Source organism: Nyctibius grandis, chromosome 9, assembly GCF_013368605.1.
Source record: "Nyctibius grandis isolate bNycGra1 chromosome 9, bNycGra1.pri, whole genome shotgun sequence".
Taxonomy (NCBI): Eukaryota; Metazoa; Chordata; class Aves; order Nyctibiiformes; family Nyctibiidae; genus Nyctibius; species Nyctibius grandis.
Genome location: NC_090666.1, coordinates 41,221,560 through 41,239,825, shown reverse-complemented (window position 1 = coordinate 41,239,825; position 18,266 = coordinate 41,221,560). Strand labels below are relative to the sequence as shown.

Below are 18,266 nucleotides of genomic sequence, written 5' to 3'. Positions count from 1 at the left end.
AGGACCGTGCGGGGCGGGGTGTGGGGGGGGGACCCCCGGCGCTGAGAAGGGGCAGAAAGTGACAGGCGGGCGCCCGGCGCCCCCTCCCCGCCGCCCGCGGCCCAGCGCGGCCGAGCGCCGGGCCCCCCCTCCCGCTCCCTCCCTGAGGTAAACAAGCGGGCGGCCCCGCCGCTGCCGCCACCGCTCCCCCCCGCCCCGCCGCCGCCCCGCACTCACCTCAGCGGCCCCCCGGCGCCCGGCCGGCCCCGGAGCGGCGCAGGCGGAGACGCACACAAAGGGTAATAAAGGGGGAGGAGGGGAGCGCGGGGGGTGGGGGCTGCCCAACTGCCTGCCGCTCCCCCGCCGAGGTGCCTCCCGCCGGGGCCGCCTCTCGGCTTCGCTCTCCCTCCGCCGACAGCCGCGGGGAGAAGCGGGGGGGGGGGGGGGGGGGGGAAGGAAGAAACTCCCTGGGCTCCTCCGGTGGGGCTGGGGGGGGGGGGGTAGAAACTCGGAGCGCCTGGCACCGGCCCCCCGCCCCCGCGCCGATGCCGAGAGCAATTAGCGCCCTGTCCCTTTAACGGTATAAATAACGGGCCCCCCCGCCCCCCCCCGCGCTCCTCATCATCAGCTGCTGCCGCTGCTCCGGCTGCTGGGGCTCCGGCGCTGCCGGGGAGGAAGAGGGGAGGCCGCCACTGCGCATGCGCCCCGGGGGAGCTGGGGAGGCCGCGGGGGGGGGGCAGGGGGAGGGACGGGCCTTCCCACAGGGCCGCGCGCGCCGCGCGCACCCGGAAGGAGATCGGGCGGCGGGGCGGAAGGAAGTGGCGGGAGGGCCGGGGCGGAAGTGAGGGGGGGGCTGGGCTGAGGGGCGGGGGCGGGCGGGGAAAGCCCGCGGTCACGTGAGGGGGGCGGGCGGCGCGGGGGCCGCCGGGAGCGCGGCAGCTGGGCGGGGGCGCGCGCGCGGCGTGAGGGTGGCGGTTGCCGCTGCCTCAGGTGAGGGGGCGGCGGGCGGTGGGGCAGGCCAGGCCGGGCCTCTCGCCGCCTCAGCCGGACGCTCCAGGTGCCGAGAGGGGAGGATGTGCCCCCCCCGCCCTTCCCCCGCGCTCTGGCAGCGCCGCGGGTCCCCGGGGGCTTGGCGTGCGAGGCGGGTAGCGGTTGCCGCTGGCCCGCGGCTGTAGGCCGGCGTCTCCGGGCCGCCCCCCCCGGGAGGCCTCTGGAGGCCGCAGAGCCGCGGGGGGTGAGGCGGGAGCGGCGTCTGCCCCTGGGATCGGCGCGGCCGTGGAGGTTTGGGGGTGGGCGGTTCAGCTGGAAGCGGCGGCTGCGGGCGGCACTTCATGGCTGCGATGCTGCGGTGTAACTTTATGAGCCCCGGATAAAAAACGGGAACGGGCGTGCTGCTCCTCCGGTGGGCTTGTTGTTGTTGCAGTCCGGTTTAATTAACCTAACGGCTTTGGTTCAGCTTCTCCAGCCTTGTGTTTTTGTGCCTTGTGCTCTTTTGCACCTGCTTCTGTAGAGACTCTACTTTATTCCTGTATTTTTTTAGCAGCCAGCCTTGTCTTTTGCAGGCACAGCTGCTGTGCCAGGGGACTGAACGATGCTGGCCTTACAGTAGAAGGAGGAAAACTGGGAGAAGAGGGAACTGGATGTGTTAAAATAAGCATAAAGTGCTGCAGAGCAACTCTTGGAAGGTTTCTGTTAGCACAAAGAAGGAAAATTGGTTTTTACTCCTGCTGCTTACCTAGAGAGGCACTGTGGTGGTTGTTACGAGCTGCACCAGTATAAACATGGATAGACAGTTGTTCCTTTAAAAACTTAATTGTCATGACTTAACATGTTGCCATGTGCCTGTACATTGTTCCAGCTGCAGAAACGTAAATATATTGTTTCAAACTATCTTAAAAGACAGTTAAAATGAACAGATTGCGCTTGGTGGTTGGTCGGAGGAGAAGGTGTACGAATGTCTCTTTGTTACTTGAAGAGTGTCAATTTGGTCGTTCCCAATAACGTATCTGAAGTGTAAATGGTGAGCTGTGCTGCTCCTGGTTCTGTGTGAGGTCAGCTTGTGTGGCTGTGGTGTCGCAGTGGAACTTGGCATGTCATTCCCAGACTTGAGAATGTCGTCATTGCCGTTAAGAACTTGCTAGAAAAACTTGGAAGAAAACTTGAAGACAAACTTTCATATCAGTGCATTAGGTACTGTTGGTATTGCGTTGAAAAGCATCCTAAAGCAGGTGCTGTTAAGAAGTTGTTTGCAAACATGGATTTCATCTAATCAGAAATGAACTAAAAATGCTTCAATCGTCTTTTTTGTTAATACTAAGGTGAACTACTACGTCTTTATCAGTTAAGAAACGATGCTCATTACAGCTTAAGTTCTTATAAATAACCAGCTGTCTATGTTTGCTGTACTAAATTTAGTTTTCTAACATCTAAGTAGAGTTTCTGACTAACAATTATTTGGAAAACAGAGTAATTTAGTATAACTTACGTTCTCTTTCTTATTTAAAGATGAAAACTTCTGCGATGAGTAAACGTAAGTTGAAGGAGAGCAGTGGAGCAAAAGGCGAATGCATTTCCCAGGTTAGTAACATCTTTATTAGCTGATTTGGTTTATAAGTTATGAAACTTTTCCATCCTCTGACATCCGTGTCATTCTATAGGTTTTTACTGGACCAGTGAAAAAGGCATGTACAGATACTTGGTGTAATTTCTAGGGCTGTAAATGGGTTTTGTGTTTATGTTCTGTATTTGTTTTGTGTTTGTGTTCTGTATTTATTTCCACTTCTCACCTGATGTTTGCTTGCTTCAAGTGTTATAGTCATGATCTTTCTGGAGACTTAATAAAAATGGTAAAGGATGGTCTTGTGCTTTTACAGCCGTTTGTGGCAACAGATTTGCATAAATCTATTTTTATCTAATCAGATTCTTTATCTTCCAGTGAAGGTGAATCAGAATCTTGGGCACTTTTTTTTTAACAGCCTAGGTTAGGTAGGACAGCAGCTGCTGAATCAGTTTTCAGGTTTTTTTTTTTTCAGCTTTATTCTACCATGTTCTCAAAGTGGCTACTTAGAAACTGCACCTTGCAGTGAATTACCTCTGGTTCAGTGATTTCTTGTATTTTGATATCTTTCCTTTAATTACCTATAAAATCCCTCTATAGGGGAAAACCTTTTTACTTGTGGATGGACAATGCAGACTGTTCATTAAAACAGAATAAATCTGGAAATTAAATCAGTAAGACTTTAGTGGAAGAACAAGTAACTGAAAAATCAGGTGTACAAGCTCATATATTAAAAAAGAATTCCTTTCATAAAGTGGAGTTATCAGCAAAATAGATTTTTATTGTTCTTCTATCCATTATTTGGACTTGCTGAGGAGTACTTCGTAAAGGTGCAACCACGTGCATTTATTTTTAAACCAAACACCTAGAGCTGGTGGTGATAATTCCATTATAAATTAAGCATTAGCGAAGTGTTAGCAGAAGATGAATTTTCAAGATACTAAAAGCCTGTTAGTAATGTACCTCAGAATAGTATCTTATCAGCTGAAACATGCGTGAATGAGTAACTACTGCCTAAGGTGAGAGAAACACAAAACATTTGCAGTACAGTATTGCCTTGGTATATATTTACCTGGGATAGAACCCTGCACTCTTTCATGGTTTCTTAGGATTCAGCAGAAATGAAAAAGGAAGGTTTCCCTGCCAATGGCAGGGGGGGTTGGAACTAGATGATGTTTAAAGTCCATTCCAACCCAAACTGTTCTGTGATTCTCTGAAACTGTAAATTTGATGCTTTCTAATGTTGGAAGGTGGTAGGCTGCAATGTTGTGGAGTGGTGCAAAAAGTGTATTCACTGAGGGTTTGGGGGGATAACTAAGTGGGTTATTTTTTAAGTCAGCTGGTAAGTGTTTTCTTGCCTCTGTTACACAGTAAGTTAGAACTACGAATTAGATGAACTACTGACGTAATTTTGGTGACAAGTATGACATCCCTTTGGGGGTGAAGGAAAGAAACTGTAGCAGAAGGGACCAAAGACACGTTCCTATCATTGAATTTTTTCTTTACCACAAGAGTCTGTTCAATATTCTGCGTACTGCAACTTTATTCTTTCAAGACCCCTGTATCACTGACGACAATTAAAATTTACATGTTACAGGGTGTTTGTAACACCACGGAAACATGCTCATTTTACTGTTCTTTTCTTGCAGTAATTACGTTATTGGCACATTCTGGTGTTTGAAGCACCAAGCATTCTTTCTGTCTTGTGTCGTAGGTGCAAAACATTTTACGTGAAAGATTCTGTCACCATTGTGCTACTGGAAAACTGTTTGGGATTGAGTATCAGTACAGGTGAGTGAGCAGACCCAAATACGAAGTAATTTCCACTTTAACCACAGTAGAAAAATAATCAGGTGAAGTCAGAATTTTCTGCTACCTCTGTTTTTCTAAATTATATGGGCTTAAATGACATGCAGTGCAATGCTTCTAAAAATTGTTTGCCTCAGATTTTAAGAGTTTTTATACAGCTGTTGCTTGCTGTTTTGTCAGGCTCTGAGTTTTGGATTTTTTGTCCTTGTTTCAAATCTGTAATTCCTGAAACACTTTTTTGAGCCTGAAAGATACTTTTAGTGCATATTCTAAGGGTATGTTTAATGACCTGACCAGGCAAAAAATTAAATTCTCTTGTTGTGAATCTGTGTTTTTACTTCAGATTTTCTCCTGTTTATTGGTAAGCTGTGTTAAAAGTAAATCTTAAACCTTGGATGCCAATATCATGTTTCTTGAAGGAGAGACCCAGGGTCATCCAGGTGTGGAGGTTAAAGTTAGGAAGAAGGGACTGTAATAGATGTGCAGAGCTCACATAGACATGTTTATTGTTGTTGTGAGAAAATTTATTTCTACGGTGTTAGTATTCTACAAAACAAGCCCCCACCTTTATATTGGAATTCTGATAAACAGTTTACAGACTGTCTTTTACTTCATATGCCACTGTTGGTGAATTATACTGGAGAGAAAACACTATGAACTTCCCAACTCTTGATTTTTCTTTCCCCAGATATATCAGGGCTCTCAAATAGTGAACAAAACCGTGTGCATTTGCTACAGCTGTTCCATCATGACTCCATTACTCCTTTAGAAGCGATTGCATGATGTCAATATTCTAAGTAAAAAAAAAAAAGCATATTAAATGTGTGTGTTTGTAAACATTTGAGAATTGGAAGTGTCAGTAGTTTTTGTAAGTACTTTAAATGTGGTACTAGATGAAGATAATTTAGAGTTTTTCTTTGTTTCTTCTTTTGGGTGGGAATAAAATATGAACTTGAAGTTCAGTATTGCTGTTACCATTCACAAACTTTGAATGCCTAAATTTAGCATCTAATCAGTATTATCAAGATTGTCCAAATGAATATATTGCACTGGATTATTAATTTTTTACTGGTGTCAGGTTTTTCCTTCAATGTGTTTGCCAGTCTTCCTTTTTCATGAACTATAGTGGTATCACAGAAAGCAATCTTCTTTTTTTTTTTGAAAGAAAGAAATAATTATGGGTGTCTGTCCTTTCATGGGGGAGAATTATAGAACTTTATGAATTAGTGATACTCCTGACTTCTGTATGTTTTAATATTTTAAAATATTTTAAGAGATCTAATCACTCAGCCTTTGTACTTTATTGTATTACATTTTGCATGCCCTGAGTGTTGGCTCTGAGAGCAAGTTGAAATGTATCAAGTTTTCTCTTATATTCTAAAGATTCTTTGAATTTTCTGTAGTTTCAGTGAGTGTTTTGTGGTTTGAAGTTTTTAACCTGTTGCTGTTGTCAACACAGACATCTGCTGGAACTGCTGAGACGAACTACAGTTCATGGAGAAAGTAATTCTGCCCTCATTATTGGACCCCGAGGATCAGGAAAGACTGCGGTATAAACATGTGTTAAAAGTTGATACAAGGTTAAATTAAGTATGAGGTAGACTAAGGGGTGGATTTCCACGTAGCTGTTTATATGTAGAGAATGATCAGGTATCTTAATCCTACTTTAAATGTGCCAGACAATATTGTTACCTAAATTGCTAGGAGGTAGAATATTGTATAGTCGTTCTAGTTTACAAGTGTAAATTTTGTATTTTGAAGGAACTCTTTTTAGCTGAGGCATGTGAAGGGATGACATCTAACTTAAGTATTATATGCTTTAATATTATGCAAACACTTAACTCTTTTATGTTTACATGAGTATATAGTGTGATAAATAGGTTGGCTGTTACTGAAAAAAGTATTCAAGGTTGAAAAATGACAAAAATTACTTCGGAAGTCTTCCCAAGTGCTAAAGCAAGTGGCCTTCAAGCTGTTAAACACAGTGGAATAGAAATCAATTAATAGATGGTGAACATATCCATGATACAGCTGACACCAATCACTCTGCCAATTTGTTGACAGCTTTCTTGTTTTGCATTTCAGAAACAGTGTTGTTACCTTCTTCTGTTAGCTGTGATGCTTCAGCAGAAGGATAATTGCCACAATACTGTGGGGTGGGGAAGGGTTGATAAAGCAGTGGGAAATAAGGGTTCTTCCACCTGTGTGCTGCCTGCTAGTCTTGGACTGCAGTTTATTTTTCCTTTCTTAGATTTACAGATTTGTAAGTAAGCAGCGAGCACTCTCATAGTGTAGAAAATAGTTTTTAGATTTTCTTGTGTTTGCAAGGTAGACTTTCATGGTACAACTGAGATTGTTTGATGAGGGGCTAGCCAGAATGGATGGCATCTGCTTATTGGGCATAAACTTGAGAAGCCAAGGGAATAAGCTTTTTTGTTCCAAGTATCCATATAGTAAATGTTGGCACCTGTAGCAGGAGTCTAACTGTATCTGCTGCTAAAGACAATGTCAATAGGAAAGCATGATGAGCTGTATACTGCAAGCAAACTGGAGTAAATGGGAAAGTTTTAAAAAATCCCACAACAGAACGATCCCTCAAACACCACATGCCCCCCAGTCACCAAAGCTCAAAGTATTGTTATTATTTAATTGAAGTTTTAAATTTTCTTCCAAACCTTTTACATAAGGATAGTGAAGATGAAAATTTGTGATCCTTCCTGCCAGAATATAAGCAAGCAAATCAGAGAATCACAGAACCAATCAGGTTGGAAGAGATCTCTGGGACCATTGAGTCCAACCGTTGCAATATCATGTATGAGAAATGAATGATTTTCTTATTCTACATCAAGTGAAAGATGTTAGTTCTCAAAAAAGACTGCTGGAGATAAGAAAATTGTATGTGTGTGTCTAAGTATATATGTATGTATACATACACACAGATGGCAGCTGCAAATTCTCAGCTGATGAAACAAAAGCAAAGTAGCAGCAAGTGAATGAATGAATGAATTTCCTTATACGTATTTTGATAAAAATTCCTTATGACTTTTACCAAACACAAGTTCTTGATGGGCTGTAAATTTGGGACCTCTAAGTTTTATAAGCAGTAGTTGATGTAATTATGTGCAATTGAATTTTGTCTCATACGTCCTAACTTTAAGATGAAAAGAATAAGCATAGTATCTTTAAAGATTCAAAGCAAAGATTTTTGTTCTACAGCATCTAATGAAGCCGAATACTATACTAACTTAAGAGACAAATTCTGTCACATCTCAAACTCTTAAAAGTGTTTTTTGATAAAGGTGAAAGCCCTAGATATTACCCCAAAAATCTAGTGACTAAAATACTGGAGTTAATTTCTTTCCCTGATAATTTGGCAGAATGAACAAATGTAATTGCTACAGTCATGACAGTGAATGTGAAGTTGACATTTTAGTATTTTAGTCTTGAAAATATTCAAAAACATTGTCTAATGAAACTGCACATACTGCTTCCTATCTGATAATATCCATTTGTACACTTATGATTAATACATTAATCTTCTTGTAAAAAAATTATGTCTTTTTTCTCCTAGTTATTAAATCATGTCTTAAGAGAGCTCAGACAAATGAAACAAGCTAGAGAAAACCTCTTGGAAGTTCATCTGAATGGCAAGTAATACAGCATTATTGAAACGTTTTGTTATATTCAGTTGTTATATGTTGTACATACTGAACAAAAATTTTGGTTTCAGCAGCTGTAATCTAGCCTTGATTTATGGACACATTTGTCTGCGAGGTCCAAAACGCCTTTCTTTGTGTCTCTCTATATGGAGACAACTTGTGTGCTTTTAATGATTCTTCAAAATATTAAAAATAAGTTCAGTTGTGAATGAATTGTTTTAAGTAACTTAATACTCGACAGTAATTTTCTATGTGTAATAATGTTTGAAAAGCTTGGAAATGGAGAGAAGCTTCTGGCTAAGTTTCTAGTGGCTATAGACATGGCCTCTTGGAGTGAAGAAGAACCGCCAGTTCTTCATGAAAAAATCTTTCTTTCAGGGCTTCTGCAGACTAATGATAAAGTGGCCCTGAAGGAGATCACCAGACAGTTGCACCTGGAAAATGTGGTTGGGGATAAAGTTTTTGTAAGTATCAACTTTATTATATTCTTATCGTGCTGAAAAATCCTTGCCTGGAAAACTAGCTTTATAGGATGCAGCTGGTTGAGACCGAATGGGTTTTGAGAGTTTATCAGCAACTTTGACTTAGAGAAGGAGGCAGAATGGAAAGGCTCTCTCAAAATTTACTTCAAGCCTGTAAATGAAACAAACATTAAGCATTCAGAGGGGTGGAGTATTTTGGAAACATCACCTTTAACGTTTCAAGATAAAGAGTAAGCAAGTTAATCAGCCAAAAAGCAGTATCTTTAGTATATCTGCAACATTTTCTAATTCATAGGAAAATCTATCCAGGCTTCTTAGAGCCTTTCATTTTGCGTAGAATTTCTGTTAAAATATTTGCTTCTATTGACCTTCTCCCACAGATAAGCAGCTCATTTACATTAGTACTAAAGTCAGTAATAAAGAGAATAACTGAAGCGCTTCAGATAAATTTCACTCATTTGAGTGTGAAATAACTCGGGCTGGTGATCTGAGCTACCCTGGTTGTTGCCTGTTTTTCAGTGGGTGTTCTTGAGAGACTGTCTTCTGGTATGACAGCAGGTCCTGTGAGCATCATCTCCTCCTTTGCTCCCAGATAGGGCCTTTGAGATTGGCAGAGTTCATATGAGTCATGTGTAATACCGATCCAAGTGGCTACAGCGGAATTATGAAAGGGGAGGAAGGTGAAATCTCAATAGATGAGGTTTATTTTCATCAGTTGCATTTGGAAAGCTAAAGAGAGAAGATGTTACTACGTAAGAGAAACCAGAGAACTAGGTCAGAGGCAGGGTGGAATACAAGATGAAGTGCAGATTGTAGTTATTAGGCTTTATTATCTTTTGGAAATGCTTGCTCCTTAGGCTCTGCTTTGGTTTCTTACTTAGCTCAGATGATTTTAGATACAGAGAATGGAAAACCCTTTCTGGTAGTGAGCTAAAATTCTCCCAAATAACAGCTGCAGTGATAAAAGGAAATAGCAAATATTTAATTTCAGCATAGCCGTTTGAATGAGTTGTCTTTTCAACAGAGAACCAGAACAGCCTTTCAAGGTCCCCAGTTCCACTACCAAAAATGCTGGAGACAAAACTGGATTTAAATATGCTTAATTCTCCTCTAATTTTCCCCATTAAGTTATTGTGGAGTACTACTGTAAACTCTTAGCCATCTAAGCCCTTCGGTTGCACACAGGCACGGAAACAGACTGATTTGCAGGAATGTCCTTACTTTTGTCCATAGAAACTTTTCTTAGCTTCTGCAACTCACCTTCAGAGAGTAAATCGGCTTCTCTGCCTTCTTTGGTAGGGCTTGTGGTCTTCAGTTATAGGTTTTTCCCATCTCACAACTTGTGTGCTTCAGAGTGTGTAAATGTGGGTGTAACTGAAGCAGGATGGTCGTAGCAATTCATGGTTTTCTGTCATGAATGTTTGATGCTTTCCTCTATCTAATAAGGTGGCGAATTAAAAAACTGCATACTGATCATTCTCAGTGGAACACGTTAGGTGGCAGTTTTTGCATGTGTGTAGATGGAAAATGAGTATGCAATGGCTGTTTAAGGAAAGATAATACTACTTGTAAATTCAGCTTATTGTAGACATTCTTCTGATGACTAAGTTTTGCCTGTCTGAGGCAATTAGTTTGGGGTTTTCAGACTGAAAAAAAGTGGATCAATGTAGCACTAACTATCAGTTTTCTTGTCCTGAAGAGGTTATGATTATACAACATGAAGTAACATTGTACAATTTCAAATATGCACTGGTCTTGAAAGCAGGGTTTTGGAAGGAAATGGGCTTCATTACATGCCTGAACTGTAGTTACACAATTCTGAGAATTGAAAATGTCCTGTGAAACTTTTTTCTTCTCTGTGTAGGGCAGTTTTGCTGAAAATCTTGCGTTCCTTCTTGAAGCTTTAAGGAAAGGTAAACACTAGTAGCCCCTGTTCTGATACAGTGTGTGTGTGTTTGTCACTTGGATTAGTGTATGCATGTTTCTTCATTTGCTTGTACAAGTGATATGAAGAAATCTAGCCTAAGAATGTGTATACTACAAAACCAATTTTTTAGTGTATTTTTCCTTTACTATTGTAGCAGTACACATGTGAAATGAGGGCTTATTGAAAAGCTAAAGTAAATATGTAAATTGTTAATACCAGAAACTGTGAAAGCTGTAGAGACAGAAGTCTGATGATTATGTTACTCTACTAACTTTTAAAATTGCTCTCTCAGGAGATCGAACTAGCAGTTGTCCAGTCTTGTTTATACTGGATGAGTTTGACTTGTTTGTTCATCACAAGAATCAGACGCTGCTCTATAACCTCTTTGATATATCCCAGTCAGCACAGACTCCAGTAACAGTTATCGGACTTACATGTAGACAGGTAAGAAATTGTCCTTTCTTGTTCAAAGTTTTTAGCTGGTTTAAAGAGACTTTTGTCTTAGTTGGAATGTTTTCTCTTCTCTTCTCCTGGAACCTTACTTAATTTACTAAGAGACTTTTCTCAATTATCCATTTTTCTGAGTTTTGAGTTGGGGACACACATATAAAAATAACAATTTGCTCTGAGAGCAGACTTTGGCCAAAAAACAGCAAAGCCTTCATTTTACTGCTAGAGGAGCAGGTTTACATTTTGTAGGAGACAGAAGGCTCTTGTCCTGTATTACTGCAGAAGAGCCATATTTATCCATGTGGCTGTTTTATATTATACTGTCATTTGCTCTTTGTAGAGGCTCCTGGGCATTCCAGTTTCTTGGTCAGCAGTTGGTAAGAGCAGACTTGTATTATCCCACAGTGTTTAAATCATTGTTCTGAGGACAAGCGATTTTTTTTTAAGCAAACACTTCAGTAGGGCACTTTTGCTATAAAATTAGTGGATTTAGGATCCATGTTAAAGTTGCTGTGATTCTTACAATGACATTGTAGGAAACTGTGGACAGGTTATGTGTGTATACTGTGAAATAATTACTTCCTAACACTATGGAAGCTGATACTTCATCAAAATTATACTGTTTTTCTCAGTAAACTGGATTGGTGGTGAAGATAGCTGGGTTATGACAAGAAGAAGAATTAAAATCTTTCATTTGAAGCCTGAATCTCAGGTTGATTGGGTTTAGGTGGTACTTAGCTGAGCAAATTTCTGGAAGTTAATAGTTGATTTAGTAAATAAAATCTTTTATTTTGCTTCATTACTGTCCTGACTCTAGTGTCCTCATCACCCATTATTTAGAACCCCATATTGCTCTGCTTTTGGATGTAATTAAGGTAGAGTCTTCAGAGGCTGTATCATGCTTGTGGTGATAGCTGTTGCTTCATGTTTTTTTTAAACCACTGGTCCCTGTTGCATGTGACTTCTGTATCGACAGGGTCTTTATATTTTGCACTGTTGGCTCTGTTTACTCTTTTCGGTGAGGAATTTCTGTATTCTTAAAGCTTTTTTTAGTGCAAGTAAAACCACCAAAACCAACACACAACAAACCCTTAAAAAAGGCCCTCCCCCAATTCCTAGAGACTAGGAGTGTAATCATTCTGTCCCAGTATAAGGTAGGGGAGTAGCACTGGGTTTCTCTAAACGGATGAATCCCCCAGCTTGGTTCTGATGCCATGAGAGAAGTAAGCTTTTAGCTCTTCTCTTCAGCCCACAACTTGATGGCAGACTTGCTTAGTTCTGTGTGACAATCTCTGAAGATAAATGTTGGCTCTTAAGTGGTTTGTTTTTTTTTAAGCTGGATTCTTTCAGTCTGACAAAAGGCATGTGACATGACAGCTGCCAACCTACGTAGCTACTAAACAGACAACTTGTCTAGAGCCATGAGAGGCTGAAACATCTCGCATGCAGACTTAAGTAACTGAAATATTTACATAATCTATGGAGAAATTTTGCTGAGTATCCTAGCAACTAATTATCGTGTGTGATGTAGTGTATCACATGGTTTGGGTAGATGGCTAGTTGTTAGGCATTTCAAGACACATCAATTATAATAATTAGCAAAGGTCTTGTTAGAACATTTTAAGCCTGAGAATTTAACAATTCTTTTTTTTAACACAATTTACTTTGGTGTTTTCTCTTGTAGTTTTTACTGTAGCAAAGACTGCACTAAATGTGTCTACTTTTTTTTTAATTATTATTTTTACTCTTTTTTAACAAGGATATCCTGGAGCTCTTGGAGAAGAGAGTGAAATCAAGGTTCTCTCACCGACAGATATATGTGATGAATTCCTTTGATTTTAAACAATACATGAGGATATTCAAGGAACAGCTTTCTCTTCCTGCTGAGTTTCCTAATGAGTCTTTTGCACAAAAATGGAATAATAATGTTCAGGTATTTAAAGCTCTTGGTTTTAATAAAACTTCTGAAGTAAGACCAGTTTATATGTGTAAAGCATTTAGCTAAGATTAGTATGTCCTTTCACTGTTTGATATGGAATAAATCAAATTGTGATAGAGAATCTTTGCCTATTGAATTTGAAGATAAAATTGTTCAGTGTTACAAAAAAAGACCAGAAAGTTAAGGCTAGACATGAAGAATTGTGTTGTGAAGGGTAAGCTGAGCTTTTTCTGAAATTTAGCTAACTTATTTTTTCAGGTAAGTGTGAAATGATTTGCTGAGGTGATTAAAATATCCCTTAATTTTATTTTAGCATCTCTCAGAGGATAAAACTGTGCAAGACATGCTGCAGAACCTTTTTCACTACACCAAAGATCTGCGCTCACTTCATTTGCTCTTGGTATGTGTTTGGATATGTATATAATAATCTGTAAACAACACTTGCGTTTTTCCAGCCAGTTATCTGAGCTTTTCTCGAAACATCTTTTTATTGAGCGGGCTTTTGACAGTCCTGGCTTCTTGCATGCTTTATCAGTCCATCATCAAGGAATCTGAGCAGTTCCAGTTTCTGTAGCAGTTACCTCGTGAGGGTGTGCTGTTTAATTAAAGTGGTGGTGGGTTTTTGGTATTTAAAATAACTTTTGCCAAGTCTTTCCGTTTATAAAGCAAAACTGTAGGTGAAATGCTTTCAAAATGTTCTTTCATTTCTGACATTCTTTTTGGTTGCTGGTGAATCTTGAAAACTGCTTGTACTAAAACCTAGTTTTTCTACCTTTAAGTCTGTTGTTGCAGCCAAATATTCCCCCATCCTCCTCTTTCACTGAATCTGTCACTAAAGCTGCTTCTCTTCATCAATGTCTGTCTTCAAAGATCAATGAATTTTGGTGCCATTGTTTTATGATGGTCTGTTACTGTATCCTTGCACCATCTTGGGCTCTCCACTTTGTCCTCCTCCTGACGCTGTTAGGGTTCATCTGTGTTCCTGGCCAATCCTCACCTGTTTCTTGAGCTGCTCTTGAACAACTCGCTCTGTAGGTGTATGCACTTTTGACATCAAAGCACACGTTGCTGCATTGGGAGTAACTGTCACTTAGAGTAAAATATGTGGTGTTGTCATCTCTTTCCTTTCCTTCTTCCTAAACCATTGCTCTTGCTACGATGCTCCTAAGCACAGATTACTTGTGTTCATGGACTAGTTGCTCCTGGATATCTCTTCAGTAAGAGAGTTCCCATGTATCTACAGGCTTGTTATTCACACAGAGGAAATGCTTTTGTTTTCTTTTATCACTTCCAGTTTCTTCTTATGCAGAGTATCAGATAAAATCACTTCAGGAACTGTATGACTAGGCACTGCTTTGTTTTCCAGACCTGGTTTCATATGTGGAGCAATTCAAGTAGCCCAGATGCTGTCCTGAATTTGTCCATTACTGTGACGCTAGTCCAGGAAATGTGATCTCAATCTTTTAAATCTTGAGGTGCTGCAAGCTTGAGGCTACTAATCCCTAGAAATACAGAGGTGGAAGTTAATTCTGATCTTCCGATTGACTGTGTTGTCTGGCATCAAGGGCCTAAGGAAGCTTTCAGAATTTTACTTGGTAGCTTCAACCTTTCCCAGTTACCGTAGGGGAGAGAAGGAAGAGAAATGAGACTGCTGCCTCCCTGTTAGCTCTGAGAGAAGACGTCTGTATTCAGTAAGTAGGAGGGAATGCTGACAGGGAACTTCCTCCTGTCACGACAAATGAGCTTAAGCTTAACACGTGGTTAGGCTCTCTTGGAAGGTCTCTTTTTTTTAAATTGTCTCCCTCCTGTTTTGTAACACAGTTAATATGAATGCAATAACATTCGTTACAGAAGATGAGTAACACTTATTTAACCATCTTAAAATATCTCTGTGCTGCTGTCGGTGTGAAAAGCCCACTAAACGTACCTGCTTATCTTGTGTTGTGCAAGTATTCAGATTTTAACCTTCAGCTCTGTGGTGGGCTGTTCTTGGACTCTAGTGCTGACAGCTTTTCCCAACCCTGAGTTTATAGCTGCTCTGAAATCTAGATCACAGACTTCCTGCTCTCGTTCTGAAACACAGAGCATGATCAGAGTCCTCTTTTTGGTAGTCCTCTGTTGACTTGAGTTCGTTACAAGATTGCAGATTATTTCTAGTTTAGCGGCACCCAGTTCTGTCCCTGTGGCTTGAATGGCTGCCAGAAAAAGAGCTGATGGCTATCAGCTAGCCTCACTTGGAGCTCCGAGGGGTGTCAGAGCTGAGGCTGACCTTCCTAATTGTTTTCTTCAGCTGTTCTGATTTTTTCCTTTAGAAAGGGGCTTTTTTACTCTGCGAAGTCATCTTGCTCACAAAAGTACATAATACAGATTCTAGCGCTTCTGTAACTCTCTTGTATTAGCTGAAGCATGGATTAATTGCCCTGCAGGATGAATTTTTCCTAAACTTTGAAAATCTGTAGGGGTCTGCCATTTGAGTTGGTGAGAGAAGCTTTGTATGGGCAGTGTGGTGGTGGTGAGAATTGGAGCTACTCTTGCTAGTTACCCGCTTTTTGGTAGCAAGGACTTGTTTTGAATGACCAACTACTTTTAAATGACATTTAGTGCTCCCTGTCACTTTGCATTGTCAGGTGAACACCTGAATTTTCAATGGAAACTCAGTATCTGTTTCGTGTTGCAGTGCCCGAACTGGCATTGTGCAAAACCTTGAAAAGCTTGGAAGAATTGAGCAAGTTTTTTAGCAAAGTAAAATAAGTAATTTCTCATGTAGGAAGAACGAGATAGCTCATAACTGAGCTGGTAAAATCTAGTTTTGCTTTTGGGGAATGCTCTTTCCCCATCGTTTTTCTCATGTGGGTGACTTCATGCAGTCAGCTGTTTGAACCAGGGGATGCCCGGTGCTCCAGGCCCTGTTCGGTGCAGCTACTTGTTACTCACAGGTTTCACCAGCCCTGAAGCAGAGGGGCAGTGACTTACAAGTGATACCGCTTCTTTCCATTTTGCCTGTCTGTTAGTGACTTGGGGCTGTTGTTTCTTCACCCCTCCCCTCCTTTCCTACCCAAATCCCCTTTAGCCTTTCTAGTATTAACACCTCATTCCGTACCTTTGAAGTCTGAATGATCATGCAGCTTTTTGAGGCTGTTCCTTTGACATCTGTAAGGAGAGGAGGAGGACTGGAGAAGACTGCTGGTAGGAGGTAGCATTGGATGTTCTCCGTGAGTGACCTCAATTAAACGGATGGAATAAATAGTTTTAAATAACACAGACCTGCAAAGGTTGGGACGTAGTCACTAAAAGCCATTTTTTTGTTGATGATATTACACTGCAAAGTATCTACAAGGCAGATACTTAAAGCCCTAAAGAGCAAGTGAAGGTCACTGCAGTGTGCCTGCTGCTGGACAAAGGCTTGTGGATAATCAGTAGCTTTGGAAGAGGTCAGTTAACGATGGCTTTCTTACATTTGTTCAGAACTTCTCGCTGTGACAGGTAGTGGAAGATTGTTAAAGATTCAAATTGCAGCTAGGTGAGACTGTAGCAAAGGTTCTGCAGGGGTGACGTGTATTCTGTAAAGGGAGAGGTGCCTTCAGACCCTTTCTTAGCACGTCCAGTGGCGTGAGTGCGCTGTAGCTCTGTGTACAAAGGTGTGTCTAAAATAGTTGTAAGTCATTCTTATAGCGATCACTGAAGTGTGCTAATCTGATGAAGTCATTATCTCCTCTAGTGAGGAGACTTTAAATTTTTAAGCCTGGAAAACCTTCCTGGCAAGATGTAGTTGTAGCTACCAGCTATTTACAAGGTTTTCAGTATGAGCCTACTGTGTGTAGGGTTTATTCATTACTGTTTCCAGTAGGTGACTCCAGGGGAAATGTGTTCTTCTGCCTTCCATCTCCAAGTAGAAAGTATGTCTGGTAATTAGTAATTACATGGAAAACATCTTCTGCTTTATTTTTAGATGCTTGCTGTAAGTAACATTACCGTGTATCACCCACTTATCACTGTGTCAGATCTTCACGAAGCAAGCAAGCAGTGCAGAGCGGACTCCAGAGCAAATATTGTACACGGTAAAGCTCAGCTTTTCCCCCCAGACGTTTCTTATGAGTGTGGAATGTTATCAAGTCCTCCCTGAAATTATCCTGATGGAGGGGATTTTACAGGCTTTGGTTTGGCTTGGCCCTGTGATTCTCAGACTCCTTAGTACCATGGAGCTCATTTGCTGTATCACTTCTTTAGCTTTGAACAGCGAGTAACCTCTTCAAACTCTCATTTCATGACACGCTGTAGAGTAGCACAGAGATTGTCTTGCTGCTGCTAAAAATTGTGTCTCGTGCTGTACAATCTGCAGTGATGGTTTTTCTTTATACTTGAATTTCTTGCTTTTTGATGGAAGCAGCCCATTTCTTAACATTCTTGCTTCAAATATCTGGAAAACAAACGTTCCCTCACCTAGTCTCTCCAGTTTTGATTTTTTTTATATTAGGAAGATACATAACACAAATAGGAGAGGCCGACAGCATATAAAAATAGAGGAATAAAAATAGTACGTGAACTGCTCGCGTTTCTGATATGCTTAAGAGAAATATTTAGAGCTCTTGTCTTTCCCTCTAGGTTTGTCTGTCCTGGAAATCTGCCTAATTATAGCTATGAAACACTTAAATGATGTTTATGAAGGAGAACCCTTTAACTTCCAGATGGTTTACAACGGTGAGAGAAATGCATGAACTTTACATCCACTAAATCACTTACTTTCCCTTAAGTAACTATTTTTTTTCCTGTTACTGACACAGAATTCCAGAAGTTCATACAAAGGAAGGCGCACTGCATGTACAACTTCGAAAAGCCCGTTGTCATGAAGGTGAGCCTGAAATGTTATTTTTTATTGTAGAGTATTTAGATGTTGTGTTTTTCTCTTGTGCCCACATTTGAGTAGTCATGTGCAACCCACAATGATGTCATCTTCCAGTTCCTCATTTTTTTTTCTTTTTGTTTTCAGGCATTTGAACATTTACTACAGCTGGAACTAGTAAAACCCATCGAAAGGCCACCTGTACGTGCTCAGAGAGAGTACCTCTTAATGAAACTGCTGCTGGACAACAACCAGATCATGGACGCTTTGCAGGTGTATCCGAACTGCCCGACAGACGTTAAGCAGTGGGCAGCCTCCTCCCTCAGCTGGCTGTGAGCTTTGGGGACCTTACGGTATTGCTTTTCACCTCAAAACTTTTGGAGTTGACTGTAAACTCCCAAAGATGTATTGTTTACCCGGAGTAGGGTGTTCAGATTAATAAATTTGTGGAAGCAGCTTGCTTTCCTTACTGAGTTTGTTTTTTTTTAAGGAGCACTACACTGCTGTTGTCTTCCATCGCCCATGACTTTGATGAACTTAAATCCTCTGGCAGTTTAGCTTGGCTCAGTGCTAACGTTTCGTCTCACACCCCATTTCCGCTTCGTAGGAACCAAAGTGCTTTGG

At 41.2% G+C, this 18,266-nt stretch overlaps 2 protein-coding genes across 11 annotated transcripts in view; one reads left to right on the top strand and one right to left on the bottom strand.

Annotated features, from left to right (window-relative positions):
* Nucleotides 1-412, bottom strand: part of MBD5 (methyl-CpG binding domain protein 5) — a 146,845-nt gene extending 146,433 nt beyond the window's left edge. For all 8 annotated transcript variants that reach the window (XM_068408298.1, XM_068408305.1, XM_068408306.1 and 5 more), the window contains exon 1: nucleotides 217-412. The gene's annotated coding sequence lies outside the window, so the exon portion shown is untranslated. The remainder of the gene's footprint in view (nucleotides 1-216) is intronic.
* ORC4 (origin recognition complex subunit 4) lies at nucleotides 195-18,102 on the top strand. 3 transcript variants are annotated; one of them, XM_068408309.1, is made up of 14 exons: nucleotides 195-278; nucleotides 2,485-2,556; nucleotides 4,251-4,327; nucleotides 5,805-5,895; nucleotides 7,917-7,992; nucleotides 8,383-8,468; nucleotides 10,351-10,399; nucleotides 10,706-10,857; nucleotides 12,623-12,796; nucleotides 13,116-13,202; nucleotides 16,752-16,860; nucleotides 17,405-17,500; nucleotides 17,584-17,651; nucleotides 17,790-18,102. In XM_068408309.1, the coding sequence occupies exons 2-14, from the start codon at nucleotides 2,485-2,487 to the stop codon at nucleotides 17,976-17,978; spliced, it is 1,326 nt and encodes a 441-aa protein (XP_068264410.1). In that variant the 5' UTR covers nucleotides 195-278; the 3' UTR covers nucleotides 17,979-18,102. The 3 variants fall into 3 exon arrangements, with proteins under 3 accessions (XP_068264410.1, XP_068264409.1, XP_068264411.1); XM_068408308.1 differs by lacking the exon at nucleotides 195-278 and adding an exon at nucleotides 893-969; XM_068408310.1 differs by lacking the exon at nucleotides 195-278 and adding an exon at nucleotides 1,554-2,169.
* The last annotated feature ends 164 nt before the right edge of the window (nucleotides 18,103-18,266 follow it).